Here is an 18344-nt window from a genome sequence, read left to right as displayed (position 1 = left end):
TGAACTACAGTTTAAGTGATAATAAATAATTTTGTATAATTTTAATGATGGTGACAGGATGGTCACTGGAGGTACATTTGTGCTGCCGTAACATGTTAACACGAGTGGTATATATTTAATAACAGAATGATCCCCATTCTGTTCAAAACTGAGCATTTCAAATTTAAACATTAAGGGATTTCTGAATAATAAAAGAAAATACAAAAGTACAATCAAAAATAGGGTTTCGATGTACATGTGGTTTATTTTAATAATATATTCTGTGAGATTCAGAGAAGTAGTGGTGAACATTTTTCAGTGTTTAGTTCTATTTGTGTATTTAACAAAATAATTAAAATTTACTTCAGTAAATTTGTGAAACCACGGTAATGTAACAGAATTAACTATTGTATTGTTGAACGCATTAATTTTGCCAATTTTACTAGCTATTCATCCATGTAAGCTAGTTTGGTGATAAGATATGAAACTATAGACTTACTGTACTATCAGCTATCGTGCTGAGTTGCTCAGTGTAGTTCAGTCAAGACACCAATAACATAGTAAGTATTATACATGAAATAGTAAGTTTAGTAGGTCTGCATACACTGCATGTTGAGCGTAGCTGCAAAGCTGTTGTGCATTTATATTTTCACTATAAACAGCAGCACTGCTTCTGTAATTTTAAATTTACCCCACAGGTTTGTTGTGAAATTTTTACACGTAAAAATAAGTAGGTTGATATAACTAGTAATATTGCATACACTGAAATATTTTATAAAGAAATTGTTCAGCAGAATTTTGTTATAATCAAGGTTTTCTATTTAAAAAAAGTTTGTTGCAAATGAATCTATTAGACAAATAGTTTACATTAATTTGAAAACACATTGTTAATAAAAGTAAAAATAAATTATGCAAGTTAAAATTAAGTTATACAAGATATTTTTTATATTATAACCAGCAATTAAAGAAAAAATTGTATTTATACTTTTAAAATTCTCAATAAATTAAATTAAATTAAAACATATACATACAATAATCAAATTGCATCTAAAAGTGAAATACAAATTTTAACAGTATGTTTTATATGCATATATTGATAATGTATTTTATAAGGAAGGGAAGAGATATAATTACAGTTTGTGATTTAAACAGTATAAGGAGTTAATATTACCTGTTCATAACAATTTTGATTAGCAATGAATGTAATTGTATTTTTTACAAGTGATAAAACAGTCTAGTATTACAACAATTTAAAATGGAAGAGATGTATATCCAACATTACACCTACTTTAGAGCAATTTGGTTTTTGTAGAATAGCATAATAAGTACCAGTAGGTTAATATAGTTTGAGCTGTTGAGTTGTGAGTAGATGTAGCCGTACAGTAACGGTTGTTGTTAGTAGCCTATGTTTGGTGTGCAGGAAGATGCCCGCGTCCGCAGCCGCAGAGGAGACTGCCCTCCTCGGGTAAGAGTTTTAATTTTTTTTGGGCAGGTGATGGATGTTCTCATATTGCTAATCTTGTTTATCTGTGCTGCACTTCCATGGATTTGCTTCGGATACTTTTTCATGTTTTTGTCAGATTTCATTTTGTTTATTTGTTTTACATTCATTTAGTTTTTGCATATTTTCGTTTAGTTTATTTTTGAGAAGGTAGACTTAAACATAATTTAAACTGTGAGAATCACTTGTATAAGTTATGAATATATAAGTTTTTTAATTTTACTAATTTAAAATGTAATTAATACAAAATTATTTTAATAGAATTTTTGTATTTAATAATCAAGAAGGAGTAATTTAAAATATTAGTATTTTTATAACATAGTTTTTCATTACAATTATTAACAGAAATCAACTGCCATTTGTTGGATTGATATTGTAGAATGTTAAGTGTTCCTCGTTAACACATTTGTTATACCGTGTCAATTATATCAATCAGTTTTGAGATGACAGTTTGTAACTGATTTACCATATTTTGGTCTTCGCCAAACACCTAGGGGTGATAAATCTTGATTGCAGCATTTCTTGTACTCCTTTGGGTAAATGTAATACAACAAAAGATTAGAGATAAGTTTTAATTTTTGCAAACCCAACAAGTTGACATACTTTTCTTATACAGTAGTAACATATCTAATCATTTTAATTTTAAAGTCTGTTATTTTGACATTATTATTTTAAAACTCATTGACAGATAAAGAGAAGAGATTCTACAGTCATCTTGAACATTTAAAATTATTAAAACAGATCTGTAGATCCACTAGTATATTATCAACAATAAAGAATGTTAATATTGTATGTATATAGTAATAAACCTTTTTAACACTTTTTAAACTTTTTTATTTTCATCTTCAGGTGTACCTTGAATTCGAAATGTACATTGTATGAAAATAAAAAAGTTAAAAAATGTTAAAAAGGTTTATTATTATATACATATGTATCAAACACTTTTCGAGGCTACATCTCTATTGTTAATATTGGGTTACTAAACTATAAATATGCAACATTAAAAGTTACATAAACATTTCTTCTTTTGTAAATTATCTTCTACAGGTCACTCATTCCATGTTCATTAATTCTCCTTGTTTATTTTCATCCTGTGATGTGTACCAATTTATGTCTTGAATGTTTATACCATGAATATTTTAAGGAATAAGAATTAATTGCATGATTTCTTAACAGTTTGAATGTTTTTTGTTGTTTATTGTATTTTATTATTACTATTTTGATCTGTCATAAAATCATATTTGTTTTATTTTAAATAACTGACAATGCACCCTGTTTGCCTATTGTAAAACAGTACTATGTCATATGTGCAATAAAGATTTGAGTTTAAATAATATTTAATTTACAAAATAGAAATTCTGTGTACCTTGTTTGTTGTAAAGTATTTTTTATTATTTTGGTAATATTAGCTAGATGTCTGTGCCAACAAGGATATAGTTGTTTATGTAGTTTCATTGGAATGTACTATCTTTTGTGTGTGTATGTATACATTTTCGTAAAAATATATTTCAGGTTAATAAAAGTTTTGTGGGACATTGAAATTTAAATAAATATAACTTCGTTATTTACAATGGATGATTAAAAAAATAACTTTATGAGTTTTCACCAATTATTTACATTACTAATAATTCGGAAAAACTGAAAATATTGTTTTGTAACATATACAAAGTCAATTTCTCGATTAAAATTATTATAAAACTAAAAGTGACTTGTTTGAGCTATACTCATCTACTTCCAATACCTGGGTAGGTAGGAATTAAAGCTTTTTGTGTCAGCTTCTTGTAGTGGGTAGTATGAAAAAATTGATTGTTTGGCAAACACAGCATATTCAATCCAACCATCATCTCCCTAGATGAGTAGCCTAGAAAGGATGGAATATTTGGTAATAAGAGCTTCTTCAGCTTCAATTCAATTAATACATGGGTAGTAAATAGAGTCTGTTTAAACGTGTTTCAATATTGACTCCCTGCTTTCAATAAATACAAGTAACATGGTTTCCGTTTTGGAAGAAATTTTATAGCAGTTATAGTAAGACTGATAATTTCTCTCAATTTGGTTCTTATTACTTCGATATAATAAATAATTAAATAATAGCAATTTTTATATAATAAATTAATAATGTATTTATTAAATTCCATACATTTGAGCAAACATTAATTATAAAGAGTCCAACAGGGCTACATTTTTAATTCAAGCAGTTTGATGTGTAGTTTTTATGTTGGAAATGAGGTGGTAAAAAATTAATCTTGAAGTGTTACCTCCTCATTGTGGTTTACCTATAAAACATAGAAATGACATTTTGTAAGTATAAAATTACAATGTTACGTACATTCACACAGTTATTTTAGTAAGTTTACTACTTCTAGAAGTTCAGTTGTTATTTTGCATTTTATGATATATTTCATATTCGTAAATTTGTTTTTTCAACATAAAATTTTTGCTTTGTACCAAATTTCCCTAAAGGCAATGAATAATCAACACTAGCAAAATTATTTCAAGTTTTTCATTGTATAAAATAATGTCCAATACTTTTAATTATGTGTTATTAATGATCATTTTAATAACTTTATTAAACAGAGCATGTTTGCAAACTGCAAACTCTGAAATTATAAATAGAATTAAAGAAAACTGGTTGTCAGTGCTGCTCTTGTGCTGTGCTAGAGCCCCGCTGTAATCTGTGGCAGTAATTACGCTTAAGTTGTAAAATTATAATTGTTTGCTCAGCTTTCCACCCAGTCTTGACTTAACAACATGCACTTACCTCTTTAATATTACTCTTGAAATAGTCCTGTATAAAATTATTTAACTAATCTTAGGATATATTTTTTGTTACATGGATTGTATAATTTAATATTTTGAAGATACGGAAATAAAATAAGTAATTTACAATTACATTTATTAAGCCCGGACCAAAGTATTTTCACACATGGGACTTATTACCTGAAAACAGCTTTCAAACTCCTTACAGGAGTTTTACAAACGTATAGATATATTATTGTTTGGTGAGCAAATCAGCAATATAATATAATTCCTGTTTTTCTGTGTCTACTTCTCTTTCTGTTTGGAATGCTAAGCAACCTGAACTTACAATGGACTGAATCCAAATCTTCTGTATTCCATAACATACTTATTGGAATATGTTTGGCATTAATAAATATTAGTATGATATTATAATGATTCAATGATATCATATACTTCTAAAAGCTTTTTACAACCACTATCATGTAACCTTACAAGATAACAGAAGACGTAAATACAAACAATGTTGTAAATAACCATAGCATTCTAAATATATTTTTTGGTTTTGCTCTACAATGCACAATAACAGATATAACCTGAGAAACCTTGAGGGATAATGAAAAATTGCAAAGATGTTTTAAATGATCTAGTACAGTATTTTTTAAACAGCGTTCATTTTGAGTCTGTGTCGGAAAATAGTGGTGAATTTATAAATAAATGGAAACGGCCTCTATCTTGAAACATTTACATAATTGGTTGGTACTGTCTAATAAACTCGGTCTAGCTACGTGTAAATACTGAGTCTGTACCAGGTGTAGCCTGAATCTTAAAAATTATGATGTTGACAAGCCCACATTATATTGCACAACCCGATACATACATACATATAGCCTAAGTATATACAGTATGAGTTAAAAGTATGGATACACTCTGTTTAGATTTTAATGGATAAAGATGGAGGGATGGAACTCAGGACACTTTTCTAGGAAATAAAAGTGAACATTTTAGTCACTGTTACAACTTTGCCCATGTTGAAAGGTCTTAATAAAAGAAGAATAACAGTGGAAAATAGAGATATCTATCTCACCCAGTACAAAATGGCAGCTCATTACTGTTTCTGTAAAGCAATATTCAAGAATATCTTCAGTAAGTTTTATATAATGTGAAATGCAACTAATAACTATATTGAGTGGATTTAATTAATTACAATATTGACATATGATATAAAGTTTATGAGAACATCTTCCAAATTTCGTAAAAATTAATTAATTTTGCTACAAATAATATTGAAATTAAAATTATGTGACATACAGGTTTTTACTTTATTAATATTTTCTTGAAGAAAGGTATTGAAAGTTGTCTTAGAATTCAATTCTAGATATGTAATTGGCGTTAGTCCAATTACATCTGAATGAGAAATGCCAGCTATGTCTTTATTACTTGGCATTGGATCACCAGATGTGAATTATTCATTTTCAAACATTCAATACAAGGTTATTGACGTCGCTGGATTAAATCACTTCTTTTATACAGATAAATTCTTACTGCATTTTATATATAACTATAATTTAGAATTTTCATCACTGTCGGTTTATAGTAAACAAATAATATTATGTTTTATTGTTGAAAATTATGTGTTTTAATAAACACTATTATTAAACGGGCTTTTAAGTAGTATAAACATTGATTTGGTTGTAATGTAATATTTTCTTAGTATCTGAATTGTCTTCTTAGCTGCACATACAAGTACGAGGTGAATCTAAAATATGGCATCAAACATTGGGAAATAATTAAAGATATTGAAATATTCCTGTAGATGCATATCCCAAGATGCTTAGTTTTCTTTCTGTCTATTTAAGTTTTTAATATTTTTTATGTTATTCGGAGTAAAAATTAAAGTTATACAAGTGAACATATGCTATACTTCCAAATATCTTTAGACGCAAAAAATAATTTTTTCTCAAACAACTCCAAAATCAACTATTGAAAACTTTAATTTTAAATCTTATTAAAACATTGTTCTATATAAAAAATAAGAAAAATAAAACATTTTCTTGTGATGTTATTAAGGTATAAAATAGACTACCGCCAAACTTAGAACTCAGTTAAACACACTGAATTATAGAATCTATGAAACCTTTCAAATGGTAAAAATTAGTTTTTTATTATTTTTAAAAATTGCCCTAGCAATCTACTAAATCAGGTTGTAATAGCATTAGGTATTTCCCCAAGAAAATGGTTTTATTCCTCTTGTCTCAATACATTAAATTTTAAATTTGCCTACATATTAGGTTATGTAGTAAACATGTTTAGTGAAGACATACAACACTGCCAATGTCAGCAATGACGTAAGAACAGAATAAGAATTGAAGAGTCTGCTCCAGTTACTGGATGGCAAACAAATATAAAGTACTATTCAAAAAAGTTATATACAAAGATATTGAGATTGATATATTTTATACCAACAGTAAATAAGTCTTTTAGTTTAATAATTTTCAGTTTTATCTGCTTCACTGACAGAGTACAAGGTTCTTGTCCTCACCAATTACGTAAGAGTAGTATAGGTACTTCAGGTGACACCATCACTGATGAGAAATGCAATACCCATTTTCTTATCAAGTATTTGTTTAGTGGTAGTTCTTAGAAAGGATCGATTACTTGGGACATACTTCAAGATGTTAGTTTATTAAAATAGAAAATGAGTAAATTAAAAAGCTGCAGTAAAAGTAATTGATGAACATGATTTAGCTGAAACACACTTTAAAATTTATTTAAGTAGGTAGAGTTGAGTATAAAATTATTCCAGGACACCTATTTTACTGTTTTGTATGAGAGATATGTTTGCATGATGGCGGAGCTGTATTTTGTTGGCTTCCACATTGTAGGTCTTCCTTGTCAACAAGGATACAAGTTACGCCCCTTTATGTTACCTTACCTATTCTATTAGTCAGCAAGTCTTGATTATATAATTCTAACTGAATTTTGTGTTGTAATTCAAACAATTCTTAAGGTACTATAATTGTTACGTAAAAAAAAAAACAAATTTGAAGATAGACAAGACAGTAATTTTGTTGTATTTTTCTTGTCATTCTTCTATTATTTTTTTTATTACTTTGTACAAAGTACTTTTTGGGATTGTTTAATTTAAATATATTCATATAAATGAAAACTAAAAAAGTTTTTGCTAGAAATATTTAAAACAAAGTAAATAATTCAAAACTGTAGAGGAAGGGGAGAGTTTTAGGTAGAATTGTAATGCAGTACCACCAGCGTTTTTAGTTGGATCAATAATCCATTGCAAGTCCACCTTCATTGTTGAGCTAGCTTTTGTCTGCGTCCATACACATAAATTGTTTTTTCTCATTTTTTGTTAAATGAAATGAGTCTGTGCAAGATTTGCCTTTCCAAGTTTAATTATATTTGTTAATCAATTGTGGTGAGATATCACACATTGTGTTTTTCATAATACAAATTAGGAATGTTTGTTTGAGGTTTCAATAAATATAACCTGTCGAACACACCATCAACATAATAAAAATACTTACAGACTAAGTTAATATTAAAAACTGTTAATTAGGTTTTTAGACATAACAAATTTTTCATTTGTGTATCTTTATAAATATACGTAGCCATGTCAGCTTCTCCACCTCTTTAATTATGTTTAAAAGTGCATAAAAGGCTCTTTATCAAAACTTTCTAGAGTTTCATTAAACTTCTCGCATTTAACCTCAGTATCATATATATTATAATGGCTCAATCATGTTATGTCTATTTTTATAGAGAATAGTATCAAAACTTTCTAGAGTTTCATTAAACTTCTCACATTTAACCTCAGTATCATATATATTATAATGGCTCAATCATGTTATGTCTATTTTTATAGAGAATAGTATCAAAACATCTTGAAATTTTGAATATTAAAATTTTGTTTTCAGCTTCAGAGACAATTGACCACAAAACATTCCTTCAGGTACACCTGAACCTAATGTGTGACTCAGATCAAAAAGATCATTGAAAAAAGGGTTAGATCACTATAAGGTTTACTGTATATGTAGGTTGAAAATAGATTAATACTTCTTTTAACTTTTTAAATCATGGAAAGCCTATTGAAAGCATTGGTGGTGTTTATTAGTCTTCATAGTTTGTTTTCAAATATTTCTTTATTTCACCCCTTTTTCATAATAGGTAACAACTAAAGATTTTAAAATAGCAATGTAATCCTATGACCAATCAAATGAGATAACAAAAATCTACTACATTCTTGTTTACTAAAACTTTTAATTTGTTCCTGAACACTTGTCTCTGTAGTTTTCATTATAATGTTTATGAAATTAGGAATTTCGTATTTTGGTTTTAATTACACAGAGCCCCCAGCCTTCTTCCAAACTTAAGTACCGTACTTTTGGATATTATTGCCTTACCACAAAATTGTATATTAAAACAGGAATAGATGTTTCTCTTTCAAAAATTGATGTTAATTACGTATCTTAATCAACCATGTGGACATCAAATCTTATTTGATGTCCACATGATTAGAAGTAAAATTTGTTTTATATGTGTTTAAAGCCTTTTGTTTTATTTTCACTTGTAAAATATGTACACAAAAAATGTGTAAAATTCCAATTTTCAATAATTGCATTTTTTTCTGGCTAGTTAACAGTTTTTTTTTATTAAATGTTCTTTCATTTGATGGACGACAAGCTGAGGTTTGGTTTCTAAAATTGTTGATTTGTTCCCATATTCCAAAGAAAAACAGGGGAAAATTAATATTTAGAATGAACTTTGAGTAACCAAATAGTCCAGTTGAATAGCTAGCTAACATCAATTTAACTGTTCAAAAACTAAAAATTGTTTTTACCACATCATACAAGAAGAAAATAAACACACCACTCATGTATAGAGTAGGTTTGATGGGATGTACAGAAGAAATGCGTTTAACCTGTTAATGAAAGCTTGTGTGAAAGCTTGAATGCATACTTAAGTAAGAAACTGGATACTCAACTCATCCCATCTCGTCATTTCTCGTACCGACATTGGTCTGCAATTATGCATATATTATAGTTCTCTTTCTTGATTCAAATTATCTTTCATATTTTTGTTAGGTATAAGTCATTACCACTGTTATGTTGTAACCTTTTTAAATGGTAATATTCTGATTGTGTTATATTACTAAACTGTATTAGGTATTTAGGAACAAAAGATATACTAAGACATGGAGGATATTTTTATCTCGTTTATAGATTTTAATTTTTAAAACAACTTAATGCCTGGTAATGTCACTGAAAAATTTGATTTATCGTACTAATATCGGGAGCTAAAGTCGGACTCCATAAATTTCAAGTATTTGCCTATCGTAGGGAGAGGTGGGCTGGTGACGACAAGGGCTGGGGGTGGTGGGAGGTATTGATCTCTCCGTCTCCGCGAGGTCTAGCATAGTTGCCCCTTCCCTCCCATCTCACAGCTTGCTAGCTCACTAAAAATGTACTCTTATTGATTCGGCTAGTCGCCTTCCATCGATTTCACATGAGTTCATTTGTCAAATTAAATGGATCGTTCCTTAGACGAACAAATGGGGCACGATGTTCACTCAGTACCTTTATGTAAGACATCTTCTTACCTAAAATCATTACTTGTCACAGTGAAGTAGTGTCAGGGCTTTACTCATTGGCAATACTGTTGATACTCATAAGAAAAAATTGTTCCACTTGATTTAAGACAATGATGGTTTGGTATCAGTTATATTGGAATTACAAAGTATATCATTTTTCTTGTACTATTAATTTATTAGGAGTACATTTAAAGAATATTCTAATCTATTAAAAAGTTTTATGGATCTTTAAACTGCCTATCCACTTTTACAAGTATTTTTCATCATTTGATTAAAGTGACATGTTATTAAAAAATGTAATATATTAACCTAAAAAATTATAGATAAAACTGTGAATTTTGTTCTTCTTCATTTGATTGAATACTAAATATATTTGCAATAAATTTGTACCAGTTAAATTAAAGTACAGTACAATAGTTTGGTACAAAACTCTATGATTTAATTTTTTACATTTTATAACTATAGTAAAAAAATGCCACAGAGTAGATAATATTCCTTCTTGGCAAAAGATTCATTTCATAGTTGGTGCATTTGATACTGTTTCAAATTATATTTTCATAATTAGGTCCCAATTAAATTACCTAAAGTGTCTTTATTCAATTTGCTTAATGTGTTTCAATGTCAGTGGAGGTCAGTAATAAGCAAAAAAATGTAAATAGAACTAACTTCTGCCATTGCTAACCAACTTTCTTGGATCTTTAGTTAAAGCAAATTTCTATGTATCTTCAAATAAATCTTCTTGTGCAGTTTATTTTAGTTGAGACTGTATCAGCAGTCCAACTTTTATTGCTCTATAAAACATGTTGGGATTCTGTCAAACCACTTGAAAACACTTGTTTCTAAATTCTTTGCTGAATATTTTTTTATTTTTATGTAAATTGCCATCAATTTTTATAAAACAATTAGGAGTAAAACACAGTATGGCATTTGGACAAAATAAAAAACTACATAGATTAATTAGTTTTAAAGAAAACATTATTGGGTTAGTCTGGCAGTTAATTGGATCTCTTCATCCTCGATGTTTGGAATTAATTAAGATTAATAAATTAAAGTTTATAAATTAAATGTACACAGAAGATTGTGTAATAATAAACAGCCTTTACTATGAAATGACAGATTCATCAGTTGTCTCAATCGCTTTGTTTTCCTTCCGATGATTAACTTCAATTGATGCAGTTGGTCGTCCTAGACAACAATACAGTTCATCTCATTGAATGTTATTATTTGATTCCACAGTCAAGTAATTGTGTTCAGTAGCTGACTGTAGACACAGCACCACAATTATCTGATCATACTACTCCAAGAATCCACTTGCTCCTGTATATATATATATATATATATATATATATATATATATATATATATATATATATATATATATATACACAGTGTGGAGCAATTTGTAATTTTGAAATATATATTTAGTCTTTGTGAAATTATTTATTAGGTACACAACAAATTATTATCAAAACCTACCTGTGGCATTTATAGCAGTGCTTAATGTATTGATGAGTTGGTAAAATATGAAAAAAGTAAGTTCAAATAACAAAATCAAGCTGTATGATAAAAAAGATGAAAGTGTTCTTTGTACATATGAAAGGTAGTAGAAGGTTTATAGAATTTGATCATCTGTATTATAACAAACTAAAACAATGTTTCAAGAACATGTATTTGTCTACTTCATAAATAAAAATCTGCATTACTGGGCTTAGCAAACTCAAATATCTTTAATAGCAAAGTACACACATTTTCCAATATAAATGTCTTTTATTTTTATACTTCAATGCATAAGCTTAACCTTATATCTTAGAGATCTAACTCACAAAGAAGAGATTATGTTCCCCGTTCTCAAAAATTGTTTTCTACTTGTTATTACTATTAACAATTATAAATATGTCTGTTTTAGAACAATTATTCAATGTCAATAAAGATCTTTAAATATTTAATTTGGACATTATGATAAATTAATTTTTCTCAATATACATAACTAGTTATATTAAAAGAAATAACCTATCGAGATTTGTGAGAATAGGTATATCTGTTAGAAATTTATTGGAATTTAAGAAAATTCACTATTTTTCATAAGACTTTTCAGTTATGTTTTGATTTTATGTCTAAGACCGATTTATTGTAAATTTCAAATATAAAATTTCCAGAAGTGTTTACATTTGTGTCAGGTTTATAATCAAAGGATAATATTGAAGTTGATTAATGGTAGCTTTATATCTGGTTATAGATGTGATTCATATGGCCTTGGTATAAAAGTGTCTGTACTGTTCTTTCTCATGAAATCATTTAAATAAAATAACCAAAATCAACATGTAGTATATCCTCCAAATTTAATTTAAAATGCTTGTTACCACATAATCCTGAAACCATACTTCAAATACTTCAAAACACGATACTGATAATAAGTAAGGTGTTGATAAAACCAACCAGTTCAAACAAGATTAAACTAGACAAGACTTGTTAGTTTTAACCTGTTAATTATTTATCAATCCATAATAAGAGCTTCAACTGATTAGGATCAGGGTACAATACAAACCGTAGTATTTTATTTAGATAAATAGTAATACATGGTTCAATCATGTTATTACACAATGTTGATTCATATATTTCAGATTAGTAAAATTTTTGGAGAAAATAAATTCCAGGCCAATAGAGAAAACTTTACATATTAACAGTTATTGTGTTCTATGCACCTGTATTTTACTTTAGTTAGTATATTTTGATAACTGTATCAGGTGGATATTATAGTTTGTTTTCTTAGTTGTAGGTTCAGTTATTAAATTGTGGCCCACATCTGATACAATCCAAAAGATGTTTTAGTTGTATGCATGCCTGAAGAAGAGATCATATACCAATTCTCAAAGCATTCTACTATCTCTTATTGGTATGGTCAGAAGGTGGCGTAATATCTAGAACAACATAATTCATGTCAGCTGATTTTATCAAGATGTAAGATTTATTGAAACATTCTGTTATAACTTATTATCTGTCTCCCACAGTTTTGATAACTTATTCATCAAAGCAAAATATACTTAGTCAGAAGTGAATGAAACCAAAATACTTCCAATTAATAAGGTCAATTTAATGTGAATATTCTTAGGACAAACCGAGGGCCAAGAAGTTGTTAGCGATGGAAATATTTCATGATGTGTGCGATGATACAATTATGCGTTCAAATTACCAACAATAACAAATGGTCCAACTAGTTGGTCTTGTACAGTTTTTGCCCACGTATTCACTTTTTCCAGATACTTTATAGACTCACATTCACTAAACTTTCCTATGTGTTTTAATTTTATCCAATTACCGGCAGTTATGCTTGTTAATGGTGTCGTAATGTAGAATAGATGTAGCTTCGTCAGGAAAAGCAATATCAATTAAGACAACTTGTTGGTTGTCAGTCCAGTTCTATTCATTTTGATTTCAATACTCAATACTGATCAAAATCATCTTCTTTTGGTTCAAGAACCAAAGTTACTTTGTATGGCATGGATCCAGCATTAACTAAAACATTAAAGGTAAATTCATTTGACATCGCATTATTTTCTATGGCAGCTCAAACAGTTAGAGATTTGTAATAAAACATAGAATTTCAAATAGTGTTCTCACTTACGTATAACAGATTTAGGGTTTTCAGTTCTTTCAATATCCTTAACTCTCTCAAAGTTTATAAACTTTCATTATTCTTTCAAGTTGATTTGAAAATATTTTTATCAAATAAATTATCATTAAATAAGTGACTTACTTCCTCATATGACTTTTTGTCAACTGTCACACCGCACTCATTAGGATTATTAGGAAACCCGAGGGGGTCCACCACATTTTCTCAAAAGATTAATTATTTACTAGCAAACAGCGTTTTTCTGCTACGTTTAATTTCTATCATTTAATAGTTTACAATGCAAATGGATCTTAATTTTTGTGGTAAATAATATAAATGAGACATGATAAGAATGCAAGAAGATCACAAACAATGGATAAAGTAAATAAATAAATATAAAAATATAGTGTTTGTTCTCTTTAAGAAATCAACATTTTTAATTTACTGATGAATCTGTTGAATGTTTTGAGATTGTTTTCAGTCCTAATCATTCTTATGAGACCAACATTTGACTTTGGCACCTTAAAAATAAATAAATAAACATAAATTATGTTCTTCTAATAAAACCTTTATTTTGATGTTAGAAAATTATTCCAGTCACGTCTTTTATAGTAATTCCTCTGAGACAATATTTGCGACTTCTGCTTCAGTGGGCTTTAAAATGACATGCCTTTGTATACTCTATATTAGACTTTCATTAAACATTTTTACAGCTTCCTGAGTAAGCTGATCTGAAATGATAAAAATAAGTCATAAATGCCACTCAAAATCAGTTCACTAATTTTTTTAAACAATGCACCAAACTATAAATAAATATTTATTTTCCAATATTTACATTCATGTTTACAAATAAATGAAAAAACTTAGGAAGTCACTGACCAAAAACAAGTAGCTGGTCAGTGTAACAGATACACAATACACAAATAAACAGTTTATTGCTTGCTCTTACATAAACAAAAACTAAAAGGTCAACAGACTGCTCTCCGCGACGTCTGCACAAGACTACAGAAAACTACAACCAACATATAGCCGACGTTTAAGCAATATAGAGTGACTAGGAACTAATAAGACAATGCAAAAAATAAAAAAAACAAGCTTTAAAAAAATACAAATATACAATCTCATGTACTAAAATCATAAATAATTTGACAAAAAATGTATAAACAAACATATTGAAATAATGGAAAATTAAATTAATGTATTACATAAAATTACATACAAATATCAGAAAAACCACATACGTACACATACATGCATACTATAGAACATCCACACTCCAAAACATACATTCACACGTACACACTACTATGAAAAAAATTATGTAATAATGATGTAAACAATGTATTAGGTGGTTGCATAAAACTTAAATTAATACACTCGTTAAAAAAGCAATATCAGGTTTTGTAAATAGCCAGGATTTTAGTAAGGAGTAGAATTGTTTTAAGTTATTACTCGATTTGATTTCATCAGTCATTTGATTAAATAATTTTGGGCCTACGTATTGAATGGACTGTCTATAGAGTTCTTTATTAACTGTAGGTAACCTGACGATTCTACTTTCACTAATTCTAGTTTTATACGTAAAAACCACTTGTACCTAAGTTTCCGCTTCTAGTATAAAATATTTTCAAAACTTTGTATACGTATAGATGTTCTATAGGCAAGATTTTCAATTGCACATATAGTGGAAAGACGTGGAAACTGTAATGTGCTTGCTCTTCATAGATAATACCAAAGCTTGATTTTTTAGCTGTTTTCCTCAAACACCAGTTTACCATTGATACATGAAAAATTAAGTCAATTGTTGCTGAATGAATAAATAAGGCTTTGGTGTTTATATACCTTTAGTCTAGATTCTGGAGTGTAGAGTTCAAAGTGGAGGTACAAAAGTACAAGACAATTATTGGCGATATTAGCGTTTTGTTTTATTACACAAACATTTGTTATAGTAAACATATTGTAAATATAGTTTTTACTTAACAATTTGATAAGTGAAATTTGAAAAATCTTTAAATTTACCATTAACTTTGTAAAACATGTTATTTATTATTTTTAGAAATATTTACTGACAGTAAATATAATGTTATAGTGTAAATTAGAAGCTATACTTTTCATTGATATACAACACTTGAACACCTTCATTTTCAAATGCATCAAAGAATAAATACTGAATTACTATATCATCAACATGGCAGTTGGTACCAATTACATATTATTAACTCTTGCCTTGATTCTAAACCATATGTATTATGGTTTATAATTGTCCATAATACATTTCTTTGAATTATAAGTACTATATTTTTGACATTTTAATTTATTAGGAACACATAAAAAATATATTATTTATTTGGGTTAAAATTTGAACCAATGATTTTTTAAACAAAGGTGAAAAAACCAACATCAGAGACTAGATTCTAGTCGATACTCATTGGGATAGTCAAGGATAAATTACATAAGAAATAATAAAGTTGATAGTAGAGTTAAAATATATGTTTGTTAAGTATTCATTAAAATTAAATTTTACATTTAAATTTGTATTTTTAATAGATAAAACAAGTAAATAGATTGAATAAAAATACATTGAAATAATTAAAAATACATGTATTATGTATTTTAATAATAAATAATCATATGAAGCAGTCTTTATACATTGTCCTTGATTTCTTTCTTGCACTGCCAGTCTTGAGATGTTCTCCATAAATATCCAGTTCCAGGGTCTGAACACAAGGTGTCTGGACACCTGGGTCTGGTTTGTAACACCTGCCTCCATCTGTGCTTCTTCTCCTGCCACCTGCCCTCTCTTCCTTCAATGTGTACTTAGTATACCAAATTTTTGCCATTGAAATCTCCAGTAAATTTAGAACATATCAAAAATATCTTTACTTCCCTCATGTTATAAAAAATATATATATCGTAGGAGGACAATTTTCTTTATGATAAAAAATTATTTTACTAATTAAAAACACCAGCAACATTCAAACTTTAGATTTCGTTTGTTTTGAATGAAAATAGTTCTTTCATACATCAGTTTCTCACCTTTTTTGTTTTATTATATATGCTAATGATTTTAAATTTTCTTGGCAGTTATTTTTATAAATAGAACGGTTGAAATGAACATTATGTAATCTACATCTATCTATAAAGAAAACTTATTAACTCAGACGAACGAGCCACTATACATAGAAATAGTAGGCTTCATTAAATAAATCCCTTTGGTTGTAGTAGTGCCGGTTGGCGACCGGAAAAAAAACCATCCTGCAACCTTTAGAAGGGGGGGGGTGCTTGCCGAGGCCACTGCTTATCGAGACTGCCTATGTTTTGAGGGCAGTTCGGCACAGATTAAGTTGCGTCTGCGGGGGACCGGTCTGATATTCACATTTGGGTACAGTAGGGGAGGAAGAATTGCCTAGTCTTGGGGGCTAAGCCAGAAATCAAGGACGTTTACTTAATTAAAAAGGTGCAAGAGTCATCCCGAGGTTTCCTAACCCCAAACACTTTCATGGGAGGAGCTTCCAACTCCGCCTCCTTCCAGTCAAGTCAGGATTGCTGAAGAGAATGTAAATAAATTTGAACGCAGGCCCCGAGTGTCGAGAACGCCGGTTAACACTAACCGGATGGCGAGTATTAGCGAAACCCCACCCTCCTCTGTGACTGTAAAATCCGCGGCTTCAGGCCTACCAGGAGCGGGCTTCAGTAAAAACCAACGCCCTGCGACGCTGTCATTGCTCTGGCTAAGGAGGAGGAAGAAGGGCATCTCCGCAAATGTCTGAGCACATTAGCGGTGATGAAGGCTACGACTCTTCGTCAGAAGAACATCAGCCAGTAGGTGAAGGAGGGTATCTTGATACTTGAAAAAAGCCTTCAACGAGTCCTCTAACTTAGGAAGTCGTGGCCGTCCTGTGAGGTGGTCTCCTGCTCGTTGCAGAAGCATCCCCTGCCCTCGCATCTAAGAGTCCTGCCGAGTCTGAGGTAGATAAAAAGAAGAAGGCGGAAGAACAGCTGAAACGGAAATGAGACTTGGTTCAAGGTCGTCGGGAGGAAGTCCAGGAAGAAACCCCCTCTCCAGCAACCTGAAGATCAAGCTGGCAAAAGGAAGAAGAGTAAACCTCCAAAGAAGTCCCTCAGGAAGCGGCCGGACGTCCTTTTAATTAGGCCGTCGGAGGATGAATCCTACACCGATGTGCTGAATGAAATCCGCCAGATAGCGAAGCCTGATGAGAAGAGCGCCGTGTTTCAATCTAGGTCCTTACAAAGACCCGTGCTGCTGATCTTCTTGGCCAGCACGGGGAGCCACAGGGAGTAAGTCTGCTTTCAACGCAGACCTTCAATCCATTTTGGGTGCTAACGTGATAGTCCTCGAATCCAAGTCGAAGCTGAAAGTGAGGGACCTAAACGAACTTCCGATCGAGGCGAAGGTAGACAATGCCGTCAAATCCGTCCTTGTTGACGCCATCGAAGTAAAGACCTTCGTATCGAAGGCCAATTCTCGTGGACAGAAGATGGCAATTCTTACGCTGGATGCCAGAGATGTAGCAAAACTTCTAACCGAGGGCCACATCAAGATCGGGTGGGTCAGGTGTCGCGTACGCGAAAAGCTCACGGCCTCCAAGTGTTTTAAATGCCTGGATTTGGTCATGAGCCAATCACTGCAGCGCTTCAGACAGGAGTAGTATCTGCTACAAGTGCGGTGCCCACAACCACAAAGCCAATAAATGCCGCTGAGTCTTGCGTCCTGTGTTCTGAAGCCGGCTTGAACGGCAAACAGGTGAGACATTCCGCTGGGTCTAGTCGCTGCAGGGCGTATAAAGAAGCACTCCAGAAGCTCATGTCTCAGAAAAAATTAGAAGAGTTTTTCAATTGAATATGCAGGGAAGCAAAACAGCAAACAATCTGCTTTGCCGGTTTGC

The 18344-nt window shown here is 30.2% G+C and overlaps 1 protein-coding gene across 9 annotated transcripts in view; it reads left to right on the top strand.

Moving 5' to 3' along the window:
• The window catches only part of LOC124361524 (protein NDRG3), a 96561-nt gene that overhangs the window by 8537 nt on the left and 69680 nt on the right, over positions 1-18344 (top strand). For 7 of the 9 annotated variants that reach the window (XM_046815589.1, XM_046815619.1, XM_046815604.1 and 4 more), the window contains one exon: positions 1400-1444. The exons of the other annotated variants lie outside the window; for them this stretch is intronic. In XM_046815589.1, the coding sequence (XP_046671545.1) occupies positions 1400-1444 (45 nt within the window). The remainder of the gene's footprint in view (positions 1-1399; positions 1445-18344) is intronic. 9 annotated transcript variants of the gene reach the window in all.

Source organism: Homalodisca vitripennis, chromosome 1 (genome assembly GCF_021130785.1).
Source record: "Homalodisca vitripennis isolate AUS2020 chromosome 1, UT_GWSS_2.1, whole genome shotgun sequence".
Classification (NCBI taxonomy): domain Eukaryota; kingdom Metazoa; phylum Arthropoda; class Insecta; order Hemiptera; family Cicadellidae; genus Homalodisca; species Homalodisca vitripennis.
Note: the sequence above shows the minus strand (reverse complement) of the source record. Positions and strands in the feature narration are given on the sequence as shown.